General features: G+C 35.2%; 1 protein-coding gene across 2 annotated transcripts in view; it reads left to right on the top strand.

Moving 5' to 3' along the window:
• The window catches only part of CRPPA (CDP-L-ribitol pyrophosphorylase A), a 305,237-nt gene that overhangs the window by 191,440 nt on the left and 94,821 nt on the right, over positions 1-18,976 (top strand). For both annotated transcript variants that reach the window (XM_044246136.1, XM_044246137.1), the window contains one exon: positions 2,652-2,783. In XM_044246136.1, the coding sequence (XP_044102071.1) occupies positions 2,652-2,783 (132 nt within the window). The remainder of the gene's footprint in view (positions 1-2,651; positions 2,784-18,976) is intronic.

Below are 18,976 nucleotides of genomic sequence, written 5' to 3'. Positions count from 1 at the left end.
CAGAGAGGTTCCCCTGGCAGGTGCACTTCCTCCTAAGCCAAGTTCAATGGTGCTTTGCAGGGCAGAGCTCCATTCCCGGCTGTATCCATCATTCCTTCTTCAGTTCATATGTTACTAGCATTTCCGTTCTTTAATTTCTGTGCATTTTAAATCTATAAGGAAGCTGTAATTACAAAGTAGAGTGGTTTCATCTTTTCGGATTCTTGTGCTATTTTTTTCCATAAACCCATTCTGCAATGCCCTTTATTTTACTGTGAGATTTATCAGAGCTGAAAATTTTTTAGGAAGACTTGTATTAAACAGGAAATATCTGTTTGCCTCATTAAGTATCTAGGCTATCAGTAAGGTTGCCTGGATTGCGTGCATTGCAAAACTGTGGGGCATTCCATTTACATCAAGTATGTTGGGTATGGTGGCTCCTGGCATTTCATGGTATCTAAATAGTACAGAAAATTGCACAGGTGAAAGAGTTAAATAGTACTGTGAGACCTGGAGCACCAAACAGCAGTGTTATTCCTTAGTCCATCTTAGTCCAGATGGGGTATTTTATGACTTGGCACTATGGGCCCAGGAGAGAGTCTTAGTCTCAGCCACTCCCCTAATTTTAGATTCTTAACAGGACTGCAGTTTCATAAATAGCCTGGGGTTTGAAGAATTAGCCTGCCTTTTTTTTCCTCCCAAACTCACAACCAGGAATTTTAGCTTCAGGAAATTATTTTAAACTCCCAAGACTAGGAGAAGCCTGTGGCACTAGTTTATGAAATGTCATAAAGGACTACAGGACAGGAGAAAAGGCAGAGATGGACGTGTCTCTTCAGCTTCCGCTCTTGAGCTCATAATTTCACATTAGCATAGGGCCTGCCTTTTTCCCCCCTCTACTTTTCCTCCACTATCTCAAGGGGGAGGTAAGGAGATCACAGAAGGTGGTATGTGAGCCATCCTTCTAGAAGGCTCAGGCTACAAAGGGGAACTAGTATCTTTTTAACAGCTAATAGGTGTTTAGCTTCTAGGTCTCAGCTGGGGAACAACTGGTCATAAATTAAATTACCCTGAAGGAAAGTCTAATATTTATAGTTCATTCATAATTGTTCCAGTCTGGCTGTGGGTCACCAGTTTCAGATTATATTTGCTCTAAGTATTGTTGCATGGTGAAAAATCTGAAATTTCATCTTTGTAAGTTTTCAGGGAATCGCTGTTAGGGGAGGGTGTGCTGAAGGTCACAGGGCACATTGTCTTCCACTATTCAGTAGATAGTAATGCCCGAGACCCTTTTTTGGGGTTCTTTTTAGCCTCCTTTTTTTTTGCCTTTTTTTTTTTTTTTGGCTTTTTTGTCTTTCTATTGGTTTCTTAATGGATAGAGCACTTTCTTTATTGTCACTTTAGATTTTAGGAGGAGGCTACTGTATGTGTATGTCTTTGGTTAATTATAATGAAAAGGTCTGAGAAACAGTGAATGAATATCTACTGAATTAATATTCATACATGTCCTCACCTGATTTTCTTTTAAGAATGGATTTTAGGGGCGCCTGGGTGGCTCAGTGGGTTAAGCCGCTGCCTTCGGCTCAGGTCATGATCTCGGAGTCCGGGGATCGAGTCCCGCATCGGGCTCTCTGCTCAGCAGGGAGCCTGCTTCCTCCTCTGCCTCTCTCTCTGCCTACTTGTGATCTCTGTCTGTCAAATAAATAAATAAAACCTTTAAAAAAATTTAAAAAAAAGAATGGATTTTAAGTGCCTTTCCCTGGAAAAGCAAAATACAGTGTGGTAGGTGAAAACTCATTCCCTTGTGTTACACAAAGAACATAGTAAGATTTTGTTTTGCATTTTCTAGAGGAAGGGAAAGGATTAGTATACTAGTTTTAAAATGCTTCTAGATAATAAATACAGGGAATTGAACAAATTATAATTCTTGAGAGTTTCTTAAATTTGTTATTGTGAAAGAATACAAAAGTTTGAGTATAGTTTGTTCCTTGTGTACATTTGCATCTTGTTTTGATACTATTGTGATTATATATTTTATGTCCCATAAAAGATGAACAGTACCATAAAACTTCAGTAATTTGAAGGAAGAAAGCTCACCCTGAGCTCCTTAAAATTTAAATGAAAAATAATGTTTAAAAAATAGTCATTGGAATAATTTCAAGAAAAATGCTATTTAACACTGCTAAAAGTTACATATAAAATTCTGGATTTACTCTGAGAAATAGATGATTTATTAGAAATTAAATTATTTGAAAGGGGTTCTTCTAAAAATCTTGAGTATAATAAGTACTCCCTTGAATTTTATTGATATTGGTAATTAACATATTTCTATGTAGCTTAGTTTCAAATAATAAATTGAAAAAAATGGTTGAAATCATATATTCATTATACATTTGGCTCTGACACAAGTGGAAATAGGATATGAGCATTTTGTATTTTTTAGCATTGTGTTCTCAATGACTGCTTACTGCTTCTGTATTTGTAAAGGAAGATTCAGCTTTAATAAGGATTTATGGTTGAAATGCTTATCTAGAAATTAACACAAACTGAAAAAAATAATAACAAACTGATAAAAATAATACAATTGTGTTTTGAACTTCTTTAATGTTAGATTTCTCAAAGAAGAGTGGAAAGAATGGTATTCTAATGTTACCTTTTGTATTATTTTGCAGGTTTATTTTCTTGATTATAAATCAGTACATTTTGATCAGAAAGTGGAAAACCTAATGCAGATTAGGGAATATGCAAAGGAAGTGAGGAAAAGAAATATTTTATTATGCGGTCTTCTTATATATTATCCACAGGTAAGTAAAATTTTTTGTTTTGTAGACTACAGTTTGAATATAGGAAGCCCAATTTGTTGAAAGCAAAAATACATTAATGGTAAGAAAAATTTTGGCTGGAAAATTGTGTGTGTTCTCTCATAGGTAGAACCTCTTTTGAGGGGACGAACAAAAATCAAAACAAGTGTTCTTATGAAGAAAAAAAAAGATAAAATTGGTGAATATCTTCTACAAGGTAGCCCACATGGGGGTGCCAGATTTATTAAATAAAAAAATACAGAATACTTGGCTAAATTTGAATTTCAGATAAATAATAAATCATTTTAATTATGTCCTAAATTTGGAATTTGAAATTAGAAATTCCAGTTGAACCAGAATTTTATATTTAACTGAGTTCAGAACTCAGCCATTTGTATAATTTGAAATGGCTTGTTTCTTTTATGTTGTGCTAAAGATGTTGGTGATCAGGTTTTTAATTACTTGAAAGCAATGCTTGACATTCCTATAACAAGAAGGCATACTATTTAACAAGAGAAAAATTCTTATTGTCACTCTATTAATAGCAGAAAGTTAAGCTGAAGGCAAAATGAATTAGCATTATAGATTCTTAGTGCAAAGAAATGTTATTTAAATCAAACTATGTGGAGACTCTGTTAGGGAAGATGGATTTGCCCTTTGTGTGTAGATACCTTTTATTGAAATTGCAGAATGCTTTATAGTGTTTTGGAGGTACCCCACAGGAATCAAGAAATTAAAATAGTCGATGGGGTTTTTATTGGTCTGGAATAAAAGTGATTTGGTACTGACCAAGGAATGACAGGCGTTTAAAGTTGTATTGTTGATGAGTAACAGTTATTATTTGTGAAATATTTAAGGTACTCTTTTAGCCTGAAGGCAACAACATTTCTTTTGAAACAAATGGATTTTAATTAAATATAAGGACCATCTTTTAGCCAGTTCCTTGGTTTTTTTTGAGGTGGTTTTCTCTGCTTCCACAATATGTAAGTATGACCTCTGGTTAGTCATCAGGAATGAGGCAAAGCTGAATTTACTTAGGATCATGAAGCATAATATATTAGTTTTGTAAGGGCTATTGAAGTCAGGGCAGCCACGGCCTGAAGAGATACACATACTTGCCCAAGAACAATGCATAACTGGAAGAGTAAGAACTTTGGTCTGTATCTTTGTTCAGAAATATTCCATCTTCAATAGATTGTCTTTGGTTGTATTCCAGATTACTGTGGCTGGAAAAATCCTTTCTTTCTCTTGTGCCTTGCGAAGGAGTCATGGATCCACACTACAAATGCTACACTAGGCGATACAAAAATAGTTCATTGAGAAAAATCTTAGAAGCTAAGAAATGGAAAAGCACATACAGTCCCTGGGACTTGCTTTTTCCTGTGATTTAGGCTAAACTCAAAGGGTCTTTATGCACTGTAGTTGATATTCAAGTGGAAGCGTATGATCCAAATGGAGTACAGCATGCCGAGTGAGATCTGAATTTCAGATAAACAGTAATTTTTAGTACAAGTATTCTGAAATATTACAGGAAACATACTTGCACTAAAATTCTTTGTTATCCTGCCTGAAATTCAGTACACCTGGGCATCCTGTGTTTTTATTTCCTAAGCCCAGTAACTGCTCTGGAGTTCATAGTCACAGTAAGATTATTCATTTCTACACACCTGGCATTCTGTACACAAGAGTAACAAGGAGTTGTGTATCTCTATGACTGTGCACCTGTGAAGGCTCCCTGGTTGGGAAAGTGGCCTTGTTGAAAAGGACGAGACTTTGCAGCTGACCATTTTTATTTTGAGCCAATTTGGACCCGTTAAACAAACTGTCTACTTAGCCATCAAGTGTATGAAGATGATGACCCTGTGAAGCCTCCAAAATATGTCTTTCATCATTTTAAGAAGCAAAAACAGCTTACTTGGGTGTTGCTTTTCTTTCCTTAAAAGAATGAAGATGTCTGAAATATGTTAAGAATGTTTAAAATACAGGGTTTACTTTTGTCCTTAAGGACACAGGTGCCAGTTGATGCTTCCTAGGCTAATACATGTCCAGTGCATGATTCCACATTAAAGAGCACTTACCAAACAGTTCTGTGATATTCATCAGACAGGCCATTAGAAGGAGGCTATGGTTAAAAAATTGGGGAGGCATCAGTGAGTAGAGTTAAACGATGTCTTCCATGAAGGGTTTCTCACAGATTCTTAATATGCTGTTGAGCATTTCATATCTCCAAATTGGGGGCGGGGGGAATATCATTTTCCATTTTCTACTGTAACCTTTAAACGTAGGCAACTCAGACTAATACTCTCTAAATGAAACTTGGGGGCAGTCCTCATTAATAGGCTCTACATAAAGAAACCACTGTCTCTGGAAAGTCTTTTACTTTTTTCTTTTTTTTTCTCCTACTTTTACCTTTTACTTCAGTACTAATTTTTCCACTTAATCAAATCAGTATCTTTAATTTTGTGTGCCTACTTGACCAACATTGTATCAACACTAAGGATATGAAGATTCATAAGGTAAAGCTTCTTCACTCTTAAGCAGGAAGCGTTGGTTTGTGTTCTCCATGGTGCGGTCAGATACACTTTGTTATGGTGTTCACACATTGTACTTGATTCCCTAAACTAATCCATTGCTGGGATAGCCATTAGGGTGTTTTCAAAGATAGTTAATGTGTTTCTTTTCAGTCTCTGATTAGTGAGACATAGTTTAGTGAAATCTGGAAAGGTATTTAACCATCTTTTCATAAGACAGAGCATCAAGAGCTTCTTTGGATAGGCTTCCAGTTGATTGGTGACCCCTCCTTGGATGAGGGAATGCATTGGCTTCAGTGCCTGGGCTAGACATACCGTCTTGCTAGTTTCAAGAAGACCCACGTTGTTATGTGTGTAGTATCTCTGGTGATGTGGATGGTCGGGGTGGCTTGGTCGCTCCTTCATAGTATATGAATGTGTGTATATGATATAGATATATATTATATACATATATAATTATACAAAGATGTATATGATATCTATAGTTAAATAGAATTATGGGAGCTCTTTTTGTTTTAATACATGGTGCTGTTAAGTCTATTATTTGTGTTTCCATAGAGTTTTACACATATGTAGGACTTTCTTTGTTTGAATTCATACTTATTAGTTACATTTCAGTCTTTTATCTTTTAGGATTTATAATATTGCCTCTGATTGATTAGCTGTACTTTCTTCATAATGATATATTTTCAATTTGTATAAATGTTTAGGGGAGAAATTGATTTGGAAAAGGATAAGGATTGATTCCTTCTTGAATATCTGTAAATGTTTTGCAGTGTTACCCATGATCAATTATTGGTAATTCTTTGGTAATTCAATTACCAAGAAATGCATCTAATTGTATAATGTTTCAACTCCATTTCTCCATATATTCTTTATTGATATAAGAAATTTCAACAGGTCCTTTGCTTAACTCGAGATATGCTCTACATGTGTGCATTTTTTCTGGTCACAGACATCATTTGTGAAAATACTGAATATGCTCCTTCCTTAGCTCTGTTAATGGAGTAAAGCACAAATTGTTTCCAAAATTGACTTTAAAATATTGTGCTAGCCTCAGCTTCAAAAAGTTAATAATTTAAAATAGGTTCTTAATGGGTAGATTAAACTTAGACTTAGGGATCAAGTGGCTGGCTTGACCATTTATGTATAGTATAAAGTTACCTGACTTTATTATCTAGTGCTCAATTTCTCAAGTTGTAAATAAATAAGGAAAGACTTGAAATTTATGCTCTAGACTAGAAATGTAACATAAAGTTTGCCCTTATAATTTGTTGGATGAATTTTAATCAAATTCTATTTCCCTTTCTAAAATAACTCTACAAACATAACTATGAATAATTAAAACTGATTTTATAGCTTAATCCTCATTAAGGATCTTAGTCCTTAAGTATTATTTTAAGATTATGTGTAAAATATTATTCTTCATCCTATAATTGTAAGTTTGTCTAAGTCACCCTTGAAATCTGTGATACAAAATTATGTATTTTGGGAACCTGTTCTAATTATTTGAAAATCTGTATCTGATGATAAAGCAGTGAAGTTATAGACACTTAGTATTTCTGGCATGGACTGTTCAAACCTGTAGTTCAGAGCTTTCAGTTTTAATTTGGCTGAAGTTAAATATTTTTATCCTTTGTTTTTGAAGGCAAACATTTTATAAGGAGATATATATATTTTTATATGTATATATATGCACACACATTTAAAAAAATATTTCTTATAATGAACAATGATATTATATAAAGTGTTTTCCTGAGTTCTGTGAGCCATTCTAGCAAATTATCAAATGCAAGGAGGGGGTTATGGGAAGCCCTGATCTATGTATAGACTGTTGGTTAGGAGTACACATGGTCCTGACTTGGATTATCATGTGAACTGGAAGACACTCATGTGGGACTGAACCCTTAACCTGTATGGTCTGTGCTAACGGGTAGCTAGTGTCAGAACTGTTTAGTCTGGAAAAATAAAACTCCACACGTTTGGTGCCCGAAGTGTTGAGAGTAGAAAACAGTTACCTATTTGGTCAGTATAAAACTCGATATATCTGTAATCTACTCACTACCACTAGAGATCTTGATAATTGTGGACATTCTTTCAACTTAAGGCCTTAGTGAAAATGTTGTGAATCTGAGGCCCCAGCAAATTAACAATGGGTGTATTGTATGAAAAATAAACTTCGTTGTTACTGTATTCCAACTTAAGCTATAATGACCAGTTCACTGAAGGAGCTTCTATGTTAGAAGGATATCATTCCATTGGTAAGTGTCTTTTTTTTTTTTTGTATAGATATTACACCATTGAATAATCGACCCAATTTTGCATTCAGCTTTATTTGTCTAGCTTGTTCACCAAGATATCATGAAACATCTTAGTAGATATTTTCCTGAGGTTCAGATTGAAGATTTATATACTTTTCTCTTGCTTGAATAATCCTACTGTTATTCTCAGAGGAAGAAGTAAGTTTGTTTGAATGAACTTATATTAGGCCAATTGATGATTGATTTTCAGAGGCCAGTGGCTTTTAAATACTGGTTATTGGAAAAACCCTTAGCTGACAGTATTGTAGTCCCCTGAGGAATTTAATAAATATAGATTCCTAGTCTATACCTTAGAGAATCTATTTCAATAGATCAAGCTTATACTGGGAGCTCTATATATTTCATAAGCTCAACCTCTTTTGAAAGTTTAATGTAAACCAGATTTGGATGACTGACTTAGGTCAGTGGTTCGTAAGTATATTGACATATTGGAATCAACTATTGACCCTCTTTAATCTATAAAGGACTGTCACATCACTCTTGGATACCAGGTGGCAGTTATGGAATGTTCAGATGAAGCTGAGTAAGGGAATGAAGAATGACCATTTGAGAAAGTTTCTAAGCTAACTGTGAGATCATCTCTTCTTGCTCATTAAGGACAAACATTCTAAGCAATCACAAGCTATCTGGCTAATGGGGCAATTCTGTTGATGAAGGCCTTAGTTTTAAACAAAATGTATCTGTGATTATCTAAAAGAAAGATTTATTTTAGGGCATTTTGTAACTTATAGAATTTCCGAAGGGTCATGGAACCAAATTAGAAAATGCCTAGCCAAGAACGGTGTAGATGGCAGAAACGCTCAACCCTTCTGGGACTGTGCTAGTAAAAGTGCCTCCCATTACTGACTCTGGGTACATGGGATGCTGGGGAACCACAGATAGAAACTCTGCCATAGCTGATCCAGGAAACACAAAGTCTCTGTCTTAGACCTAGTTTCCCATTTCTGGCACCAAGCCAACCTTACTGCCACCTTTCAAGTCTCCTACATGTACATAGTAGATAGAATCTGTGGAATGTTGATAAAACAGAATCTTAGGAAATGTAGTTTCTTTTCCTCTGTAGTGTCTATAGCATGGAAATGAAAGTCAGAATTCAGTTGGAGAAGGTGTTTGTTGAGCCACTTTGCAGAATATTAGCCCCATCGATCTAGGCTATAAAATCTTGTCCTAGGTTGAAATCAGAGCACCGTTAACACATTATATTTACTATCAAGGGCTTGTCATTTGCCTGCATCCAGGATTTCTGTATTGTGTCTTACTGTCCCAATTACGCATTTTTAAAGATTTTATTTATTTTTTTGACAGAGAGAAATCACAAGTAGACGGAGAGGCAGGCAGAGAGAGAGAGAGGGAAGCAGGCTCCCTGCAGAGCAGAGAGCCCGATGCGGGACCCGATCTCAGGACCCTGAGATCACGACCTGAGCCGAAGGCAGTGGCTTAACCCACTGAGCCACCCAGGCGCCCCCAATTACGCATTTTTAAATAAAATTTTGCACATGAACTTTTATGATAATTTATGAACTCTATAAGATATATAAAGTCCTTTAGCAGTTTTTCATTTAATCTGTGCATTATACATGATCAAGGATTTAGAGATAGAATCACACAGGTACATGTGTAAAGAATTTTCCAAAACTGGGTAGCCTGGGTGGCTCAGTGGGTTAAAGCCTCTGCCTTCAGTTCAGGTCATGATCTCTGGGTCCTGGGATCGAGCCCTGCATCGGGCTTTCTGCTCAGTGGAGAGCCTGCTTCCTCCTCTCCCTCCTCTGCCTGCCTCTCTGCCTGCTTGTGATCTCTGTCTGTCAAATAAATAAAAAACAAAATTGTTTAAAAAAAAAAGTTTTCCAAAACTATTATAACTGATTATTTCTTGGTTTAAATTTTAGCATCACTCCATGAAATCGAAACAACTAGCTATGTGACCTTGAACAAGTGATAGAAGTTGTGTAGTCCTCTGATTATTCATTTATAAAATGCAAAAGTCAAATTCTTAAAGCCTCCACTGGATAAGAAGATGAAGACCTAGGAGATGGGCATTCTCTGTCACAGGCACCATCACTGTTTCTCACTCTGACAGGGAAATTCTGAAACTGAGCCTGAATTTTCTTTCCTTATCTGACCACAAACTTTACCCATACTCTTATTTTGTTGAGAAATTATTTTATTGTACTTCATATGTTTCATTATGGTTCAGAGAGGAAATTTTTTCTTTTTTGGTTTTTATTTTGACACTTCAAAGTAAAAGCCAGTGAGGAGAATGTCTGAGTCTATTCTGTTGCTATAACAATGCCACTAATTTGGTGGCTTATAAACAAAGAAGTTTATTTCTTATGTTTCTGGAGGCTAGGATTCTGAGATCACAGTGCCCACATAGTCAAGTTCTGGTGAAGACCCTCTTCACTATTGCAGACCACCATTTTTTCATTGCATTCTCACATATCAGGAAGAGGGTGAGGCCTCTCTGGGGTCTCTATCACTGCACTAATCCTATTCATGAGGATTCCACTTTCATGACTTAGTGAAGCCAACCAAAAGCTTCACTTTTTAATACTATCACATTGGGGGTTAGGATTTCAAGAGGAGTTCTCAGGGACACACACATCCAGTCTGTAACAAGGAAGGAATTACCATCCATGACAGCATGGCAGGGAGTGTGTTCCATTTTAGCCTATCCATTTTCCTGTCTCCTTTCTTCTCTGAGCTGTGATTACCCTGGGTTTGATGCAGCGAGAAATGGGACTTTGGAAGCAACATTTGGCTTATTGAGTATTTTTCACAAGATGAGGCCATTAGAAAATACTGATGTAATTGACAGAAATAGAAGATCCAGGTCCTGGAGAGGTCAGGAGGTAAAGTAGATGAGCTCAATGACCTTCTTACTGCTCTTGGACACTACTTTTTCTTCAACTACAGCTATGGCTCTGAAAGGCATACAAACAAGAAGGAAAGTTACCAAAGCAGGTTTGTGATTCTTTTTTTTTTTTAAATAATTATTTGTAAAAGAGTAGAGAATTCTTCTAAAAGCTTCCAAAATAGGCTATGGAATGGTGAGATGAAATGGTTTGGCAACAGATTAAATGAGATAAAGCTGTGTAAATTGATTTTCTGTCAGAAAGTATAAACCAGATCTCTCTACTTGATGAGTTAAATATTATTGTCCTTCTCTATTGTCTGAATTTTAAATGTTTTGCATGTACTGTAAAGGATGTCCAGAACCATTCTTGTCGATGTATCTCTTTGTAGTTAACCCCAGCTAAATTCATAATGAAACATTAAGAACTGCATGAACAGGTCCAACTGCTGTAGGATACTTTTGTGCCAGAAGATCTGAATTTGTAGGATACAGGGATAGCATTCTTTCCCTTTGAAATACACCACATTTGCTGTGTATCCTCTGGGTGTGTCATCCTTTAAGTGTGCCTATTTAGAGAATTGGCTATGCTATCAAATAGCAGAACATCATTTTTTTTTCTTTTTAATGATAATCTTGGGGGAGGTTAGACTTAAAACTCTACTTTCTGCAATGAGCAATTACTTGTAGTTTAAATAGGAATGATTTACTAAACACAGTACTTATTGTGGCACCGAATCATGTGGCATGCACACCAAACATGGAATACTAAATCTGTTTACAGACACTCATAATACCCTGTTCAGAGCAATCAGGCTTTTTTGATGTGGGTATGTTTTTGAGACTAAATATTTTTCACTTTCAATATTGTTTTGGCTTCTAATGTTTAGACTTATTCATTCTTTGGGAAAAATTGAAAGTCATAAAATAAAATGTCTCTTTAAAATTGTGTGAGTTTGAAAAACAAAACTTTTTAGTTTGGGTAGCTTACTTATGAGACTCATTCAGGTGGCAATAAGCTGTTAGACAAATGTAGATGAAATAGAGCATTAGATATGAACTTCTAGTACAGACCTCCCCTTAATTTTCTTGAAAAAGTGAAGCAACGTTACAAATGAAAGTGGCCATGGAAAATTAATGCACTTACTCCTTTCAACAGTGTATTAGTTAGCTATTACTGCATAACAAATTACTCCCCGAACTTAGTGGCTTAAAATAACATTTATTATCTCATAGTCCCTTTGGTTTCACCTTCTCTGGGCCTTTATCAAGACTGTAGTCACTCCAAGGATCCCCTGGGAATAATCTGCTTCCTAATTCACATACCTGCCTGTTGGAAGGATTTGGTTTCTCTGAGCTGTTGCTCTGAGGACTCAGTTTTTAACAAGCTTGTGGTTGGGGGCCTGTTGATAGAGTATCTCCCAGTGTTACACATACAAGAGAGAGGACTGAGACAGAAATCACCTGTACATATTATGTACAGAAGTTTCCTGTAACATATTCACCAAGTGACATCCCATCACTTTTACTGTGTTCTCTCCATGGGAAACAAATGACTAGGTTCCAGCCACACTCAGGAAAGGTGATGACACAAGGACATAAATACCTAGAGGTGGTTATCGTTAGGAGTCAAATCGGACACTGTCCCCCACAGTGATACCAGAGTGTTAATATTAAGGTTAAGAATTTCTTGATTCCCCCATGTAAATTAAGGGGTCGATAACTTAAATTGGGCTAGAAATGTTTAAATGAAAACATATATATGTGTGTGTATGTTTATATATACACACACACATATATATAATATCTAATATATGTACATACACTAATCATACACACTTTGGATATGTGAAGAGAGTAATAACAGCTGGAGATGCTGTAGGAAGGAGATGGAGAACCCCCCAAAATGCACATGTATTTTAATGTTTATAATTTTTCAAAGAGCTTGATTTAGGTCAGATCCATATCAAATATGTTAGGAAACATGTTTATAGATAAGCTATCTTAGTTCAAGTTAGTGAACCTTGTATTACCAAATAAATAGCTATAAAATGGTGGTATTGTCTTTGAAAAGTTGAGACCAGTTACATTAAGAACTTATAACCCAGAAGTGTTGTGTCTTAGAGGCTTGGAAATGAGTTTCTAGAAAAGAGAGGTGCTGTAGAAAGCCTAAAAGACTAGAAATAAAAAGAATCCAATGAATCTGACATTCTATTGATAATATTCAGGGAAGACAGGTGTGTGGGCTTATAGAAAATACTGAGAAACTTCAGAGAGAGTCATGATTTTCTATAAAAAAAAATTCCCCTAGTAAAACTGCTATCTTACTAATATCAATGCCAAGTTGAAAATAAGACTTAATTTTAGTCTTTGTCCAAGTTCTGATATTTTGACTAATGAGACAAACAAACAAACAAAAAATAGGTACAGCAAGCAGGACGGAAGAGCAATCTAAATAATTAGTCCTTGGAAAATTGAGGGTTTTCTAATGTATGTGGCATTATTTCAGCCCTTTGAAATAAAATGTGTTGTATATATGTTGTGAGTTTTATGTAGACTTTTCCTTAAATAACATTGGAGGGAGATATCTTTCTCTGTTTATTTTCATTTTATGGAAGACTAATTATCCAAACTTCAAAAGCAGCTGTACAAAGAACTAAAATTGCAATGTTTAACTGAATCACGTGGAGGACATTCTGTGCCCACTGGTGGAGTTGAAAATAGCAAGTGGGGTGGGAAGTGAAACTACATAAGAGAAATGCAAAGTCAAAATAAGTATTTGAAGATTTGACATTCTCAGTCAATGGAAGTAACTCTGAATACTTGGAAATATTTGGGATGTATTGACTATTAGGTATTTCATATCATTGAGAATTAAAAGTAATATTTCTAAGAGACTATTAAAGGGCTGTTTTCCTGAATGAGAGTTGGTTATATATTTTCTGCCTCAGTCCCTATTTTGGAATGAGGATAGTTTGTAAACTGAGAACATATGTTTATTGTCTCTGAGAATTCTGTCAGCATTTGATTTTGATCATAATGGAAATACAGAGGGACCTTCTCCACTGAGAATCAGGGAGATATGAGTAATTTTTGGCAACTAGATTTGTGTATAGAAAATGGTAGGTTTATTAGTTTTCCATTCATCTCATTACTCTCCTTTGACAACTGCTAAGGAAATATATTTTAATTAAGCTTTAACTTCCTCTTACTGAATGCATAATGGCAATTATATACCAATGCTCTTAGGATATGAGTTGACAACAAACATATCTACAGTCACTTTTTGAATCTGAATTTTAATGGACAGAAAAAACAGATATTTTACTAAGATGCTATTCATGACTACTATTAGGCTTCTGTTATTGTTGACATTTTGTATGTTCCTAATCACAGTATCTTGCTGAAACCCTCTGTTTGGAAGATACAGAGGGAAATACTCTGCAAAGAGTACCACAGATAACGTACCACTTTTCAACTAAAATTACATAATTTAGTCTTTTGCATATTTATTCCTTAAAAAATTATTCTCAGTGTGTATTTATGGCCTAAAAGGTATAAATCATAATACTTTTTTTTTTAAACTAGGCCTATATTATATGAACAAATTTTTAAAATGAGGTTGTTCAGGAGCACAAGAGATTAATTTTTACTATAGGACATGCTCAATTTTTGTTTACCAAAAGAGCTTTTTCCATTAAAATTATTGAATGAAAAAAGTTTTTTTTAAAACATATATTTACAAGCTGAAATTGGGGTGATGTGAAATGTATTAAAATAGGGACCATGAAACTAATCTATATACCTACCACCTACTGGTATGTTCTTAAAGTCAGTTTGCAGGTCTGAGCCAACTGTATGCTTTCTTCTTTTTTTTTTTTTTTTTTTTTTGGTAACAATGTGTTTATTTGAGAGAGAGTGTTAGTGAGTGCACACAGCAGGGGGAACAGCTGGAAGAGGGAGAGAGAGAGAAACAGGCTCCCTGCTCAGCAGGGATCCCTTGAGGGGCTGGATCCCAGGACCCTGGGATCATAACCTGAGCCAAAGGCAAATGCTTAACTGAGTGAGCCACTCAGGTGCCCCCTACTCTCCAGTTACTCTAAAGATAATAAAAAACATTTGAACTCTCTAGTGAAAATATATGTTTGTGAAAAGATATAAACTTTAAATAGCAACCTACATAAAATATTAATGTATGAATGTGTATATTTATGGTTTTCTGATGCATTAGCATTATACTCTGTTAGTTCTAGTTCCTTTGTAGTAAGAAGTCGGGTCATTTCTTGCTTGTCTACTGGGCAAATGTCTTTGATTCTGACTTGATCTGTTTGGTTTTGAATTTTAAATAGAAATAATAGCACACACTTATGTTTAAAATATGCCATATTCTTCACCATCTTAATCCTCTTATCCCCTGATTAAATTTCTGACTTAATATTTAAAATGTTTTGTTGTAATTAAAGGATTTAGGTTCTTCAGAGAGGGTGGTCTCTTTCTCTCTCTCTCCCTCTCGCTACTCTCTCTCTTTCTCTCAAAAAGTCAAGCATTGACATCAACGTGCCAAGTTTTTTTCTGACCTTTATGAGTAGAAATAGTCTAAAAATGTAGATGGGAGATTATGGAAAATCTAGTTACTGAATTATCAATTCTGGCCCATTGGAGAGAATAGGCATATTCCCTAAATCTAATTTGTTTTATTTGGATGTTACATAAAACTTTCCTAAAATATGCTGATCAAAGCCCAAGAGCTGGAACATGCAATCACAGATATTTTTGAACCTTGGGATAGCAACTTTAATAATGAACACATTACATTTTTAACCTGAAAGTAACCAGTTTGAACAACTGTATAAACACAGTTGAGGAGGGTCTTAATGATTGTCAACAATGATCTGGCCAATAAAATTTCAGAAAACCTCTATGTATATTATGTATATTTTCTAAATTAGTGCATTCCATTTTATGGTTTGTTTATTCATAAACTATAAGGTTACCAGGCTTTGTCAACATCATAAGAAAGTGGATTTTCTTCACCAATCAAGTAAATCACAAGTGAATGCTTCCAACCATTCCTCAGATTTTTGCAGATTGTTTTAAAACCTTGGAAAGAAAGACAAGTTTTGTTTTTGTTTTTAAGTATGTACAAGTCCCTTTGTAAGGGGCTTTGAAGAGGTCAAATGATGGCCGAGATGCTTACCTTCAGGCAGAGGTTTCAATGAAGAAGCTCTGTCAGGTTAACTGAGTGTTAAAAATGCATCACTTTCGCTTTTTAGAGCTCAGTTGTTTCCCCAGATGGGTGTTTCCAACAGGTTAGCTCAGCAATAGCAGAGGTAACCCTTGTGGTAAATTCATGAAAATCAGTAATAGGGAAATAGTTGTTTTGCTTTTTTCCAGCAGCGCTGGTTCTAGGGAAGCCTCTACCTTTCTAGAACCCTGTATATTGCCCTTGAGATTACAGATCTTTTCAGCTAGTGGATCTTAGGGACTTAATAAGAAGGCATGTGTACTAAGACAAAATAGCAGAACTGTGATCTTGTCTCAGCCTTTGAGAATAGTGAATTTCATGGCTAGAATGTATAATAAAGGAAAATAATCAGCAGAAATTCCCAGAGCTTACCCAGATACGTTTTTTTAAAAGAAGTCTTCGAAAAGCTTAAGAAACTAAATTTGAAAAAAGAAAGAAAGAAAGAAACTAAATTTGCTTCTCCAGTCGTTTTCCTTACTTTTAGCAAGGCTTATGAATGAAAGGGGATTTTTCTTTCTATGGCATTTCATTTAAATTGTCTCAAGTATCCAAAGTTTGACTTAGATATGGTGGCTTAATTACTGCTAATTTAAGGCCTTCTCACTCAGAGTTTACATCAGTTGGTGTTATTTGAATATTAATTTGATTGAGGTTCACTTTTGACTTAATTCAAATGTCATATTTTTCAGATGCTTAAGATGTTTTAGATGGGAAATGAAGATTTTTAGTAAAAATGTTAAGTTTAGTAAAATTATTTGGAAAAGTACAGACTTGGGAAATTATAAAATTTTAACTTAGGTAAACAGATAATTATTAATGACCTGTAAAATAAATGTAAACTTTCCATATAGTTTGTTATATAACAAAGAAGTGTGCATTTTAATTTCATGTTTAAATGCTCTACCAGTTAGCTTGGAATTTTGAAATGTGATTTTTTAATATTTGAAACATTGGCTATTAATAAATGTATGTGAAGCTACTAGCTTTGTTAATGTATAGATCTCAATATTATGTTTTTGAACAAAATTTTATTATTTCAAAACTTAAAAAATGCAACTTCTGTCAGTTACAGGGAAATTTTCTGGTGGAAGATCACAGCAGAATGGAATTTTAAACCTGTTGAATTAATTGATAAACTACTTGGCTTATCATTTGGGAATTTTTAATTGCAAATTTCAGAGATAAGATATTCAGAAATAAAATACAAATTATTTTTGTTATCTTAACAATATAACTGGCAGATCTAAGACTTAGAGCTTTTGGCTTTATTAGACCCACATGCTCAAGGGGTGATTAACCTCTTTTTCTTTGTTGCCTGTCTCTCCTACCCCTGCCTATAGCCAATTACTGCATTCTTTATTCTCATGTAATTTTTTTAATGAAGTTTAAAATTTTGGTTCTAGTATAGTTACCATACCGTATTATGTTAGTTGCAGGGGTTTGATCAGTGATTCAACAGCTGTATACATTGCTCAGTGCTCAGAGTAAGTGTACTCTTTAATCCCCATCACCTGTTTCACTTATCCCCCAACCCCCTCCACTCTGGTAACAACCATCAGTTTGTTCTCTGTAGTTCAGAGTCTGTTTCTTGGTTTCTCTTTTTTCCTTTGCTCATTTGTTTTGTTTCTTAAATTCTACATATTACTGAAGTCTTACGGTATTTGTTTTTCTCTGACTGACTGACTTTGTTTAGCATTATACTGTAGCTCATTTACAGTCTGGTAACTGGCAAGATTTCATTGTTTTTTTATGGCTGAGTACTATTCCATTTTGTGTGTGTATCAATCTTCTTTACCATTCATCAATTGATAGAGACTTGGGCGGGCTACTTCCCTAATTTGCCTATTGTCAATAATGCTGCAATAAACATAGGGGTGCCTGTATACCTCTGAATTAGTATTTTTGTATTTTTTTGGTAAATAGTGTGATAACTGGATCATAGGGTAACTTCTTGTTTTTTTAACTTTTTGAGAACTCTCCATACTGTTTGTTATAGTGGTTGCACCAGTTTGCATTTCTGCTAACAGTACAAGTGGCTTCCTTTTTCTCCATATCCTTGCCAGCACTTGCTGTTCCTTGTGTTGTTGATTTTGGGCATTCTAACAAGTGTCTCCTGTAATTTTTTAAAATATCAGACATAGCCATCAGCTGTTACAAGTTTATATTTCTTTAGTAAGCTCCATGGAAAAGATGGTCTTTATTCCAGTATTATTGCCAAAAGTCTTGGGTTTTGCTTTCATTAAGCTTGTTTATAAAACATGTCTTTATTTTCTGATCCAATTACTGTGGCCCAAGTGGATATCCATTCTTTTAACAGGCTTAGTTAATATTTCTGCCTCTGAAGCCAGGTCAGCTCCCAAACGACACGGTTGATTACAAGGACTGGGTTCATGCTCAAAAGAAACTTGTGGAGCCATTTCACACAGCATGAGGAATAGATGCTGGACAGACCCAAATTCTGTATCTGTTAATGCTATGGACAGAGTGTTTTTGTCTCCCCCAAGTTCACACTTTGAAATAGTAACCCGTAATGTGATGGTATTAGGCAGTGACGTCTTTGGGAGATAATTAAGTAATCAGCGTAGAGCTGTCATGAATGGAATTAGTGTCCTTATTCTCTGCCACATGAGGATACAAGAAGACAACAATATGCAACACTGGAAATGGTGCTCACCAGATACTGATCTGCCTACACCCTGAGCTTGGACTTGTCAGCCTCCAGGACTGTGAGAAATAGTTGTTTAAGCCATCCAGCCTATGGTAATTTATCATAGCAGCCTGAAGTAAGATGTTTCATTGTTTGGGGCTATTTTTCTATCTTAGTAAATATGTAAGATAAAGACACTAAAATATTTGTGTCCACATGATGTAAATTTGGGTGCTTGTTTCCTCAACTGTGGAATTACAGAGTATCATACAAGATTTTTAGAAGAACTTAAAGTACCGCTAGGCAGGCTCTTCTTGAAATGTTGCCAACCAGTTATTTTTAGCCCCTTGTGAAACATACTTTAAATTATATATTACTAAAAATAGTTTCAAAGTTTAGAAAATATTGACTTGAATTAATAAAAACCATTAACCACTACAATAGTAATACCCATTTGTCTTATGTTCATTCCGGCATGTTCCTGGTGGAGGAGGGAGAGAATAGGTGACACTCTGAACATGATTCCTTATTTTTGTTGCTGTGGAAGGAAATGGATTGAAAACTGCTTTTCTATGTATCTATCATTCTTACCATAAGTGCC

Source organism: Neovison vison, chromosome 4, assembly GCF_020171115.1.
Source record: "Neovison vison isolate M4711 chromosome 4, ASM_NN_V1, whole genome shotgun sequence".
NCBI lineage: Eukaryota > Metazoa > Chordata > Mammalia > Carnivora > Mustelidae > Neogale > Neogale vison.
Note: the sequence above shows the minus strand (reverse complement) of the source record. Positions and strands in the feature narration are given on the sequence as shown.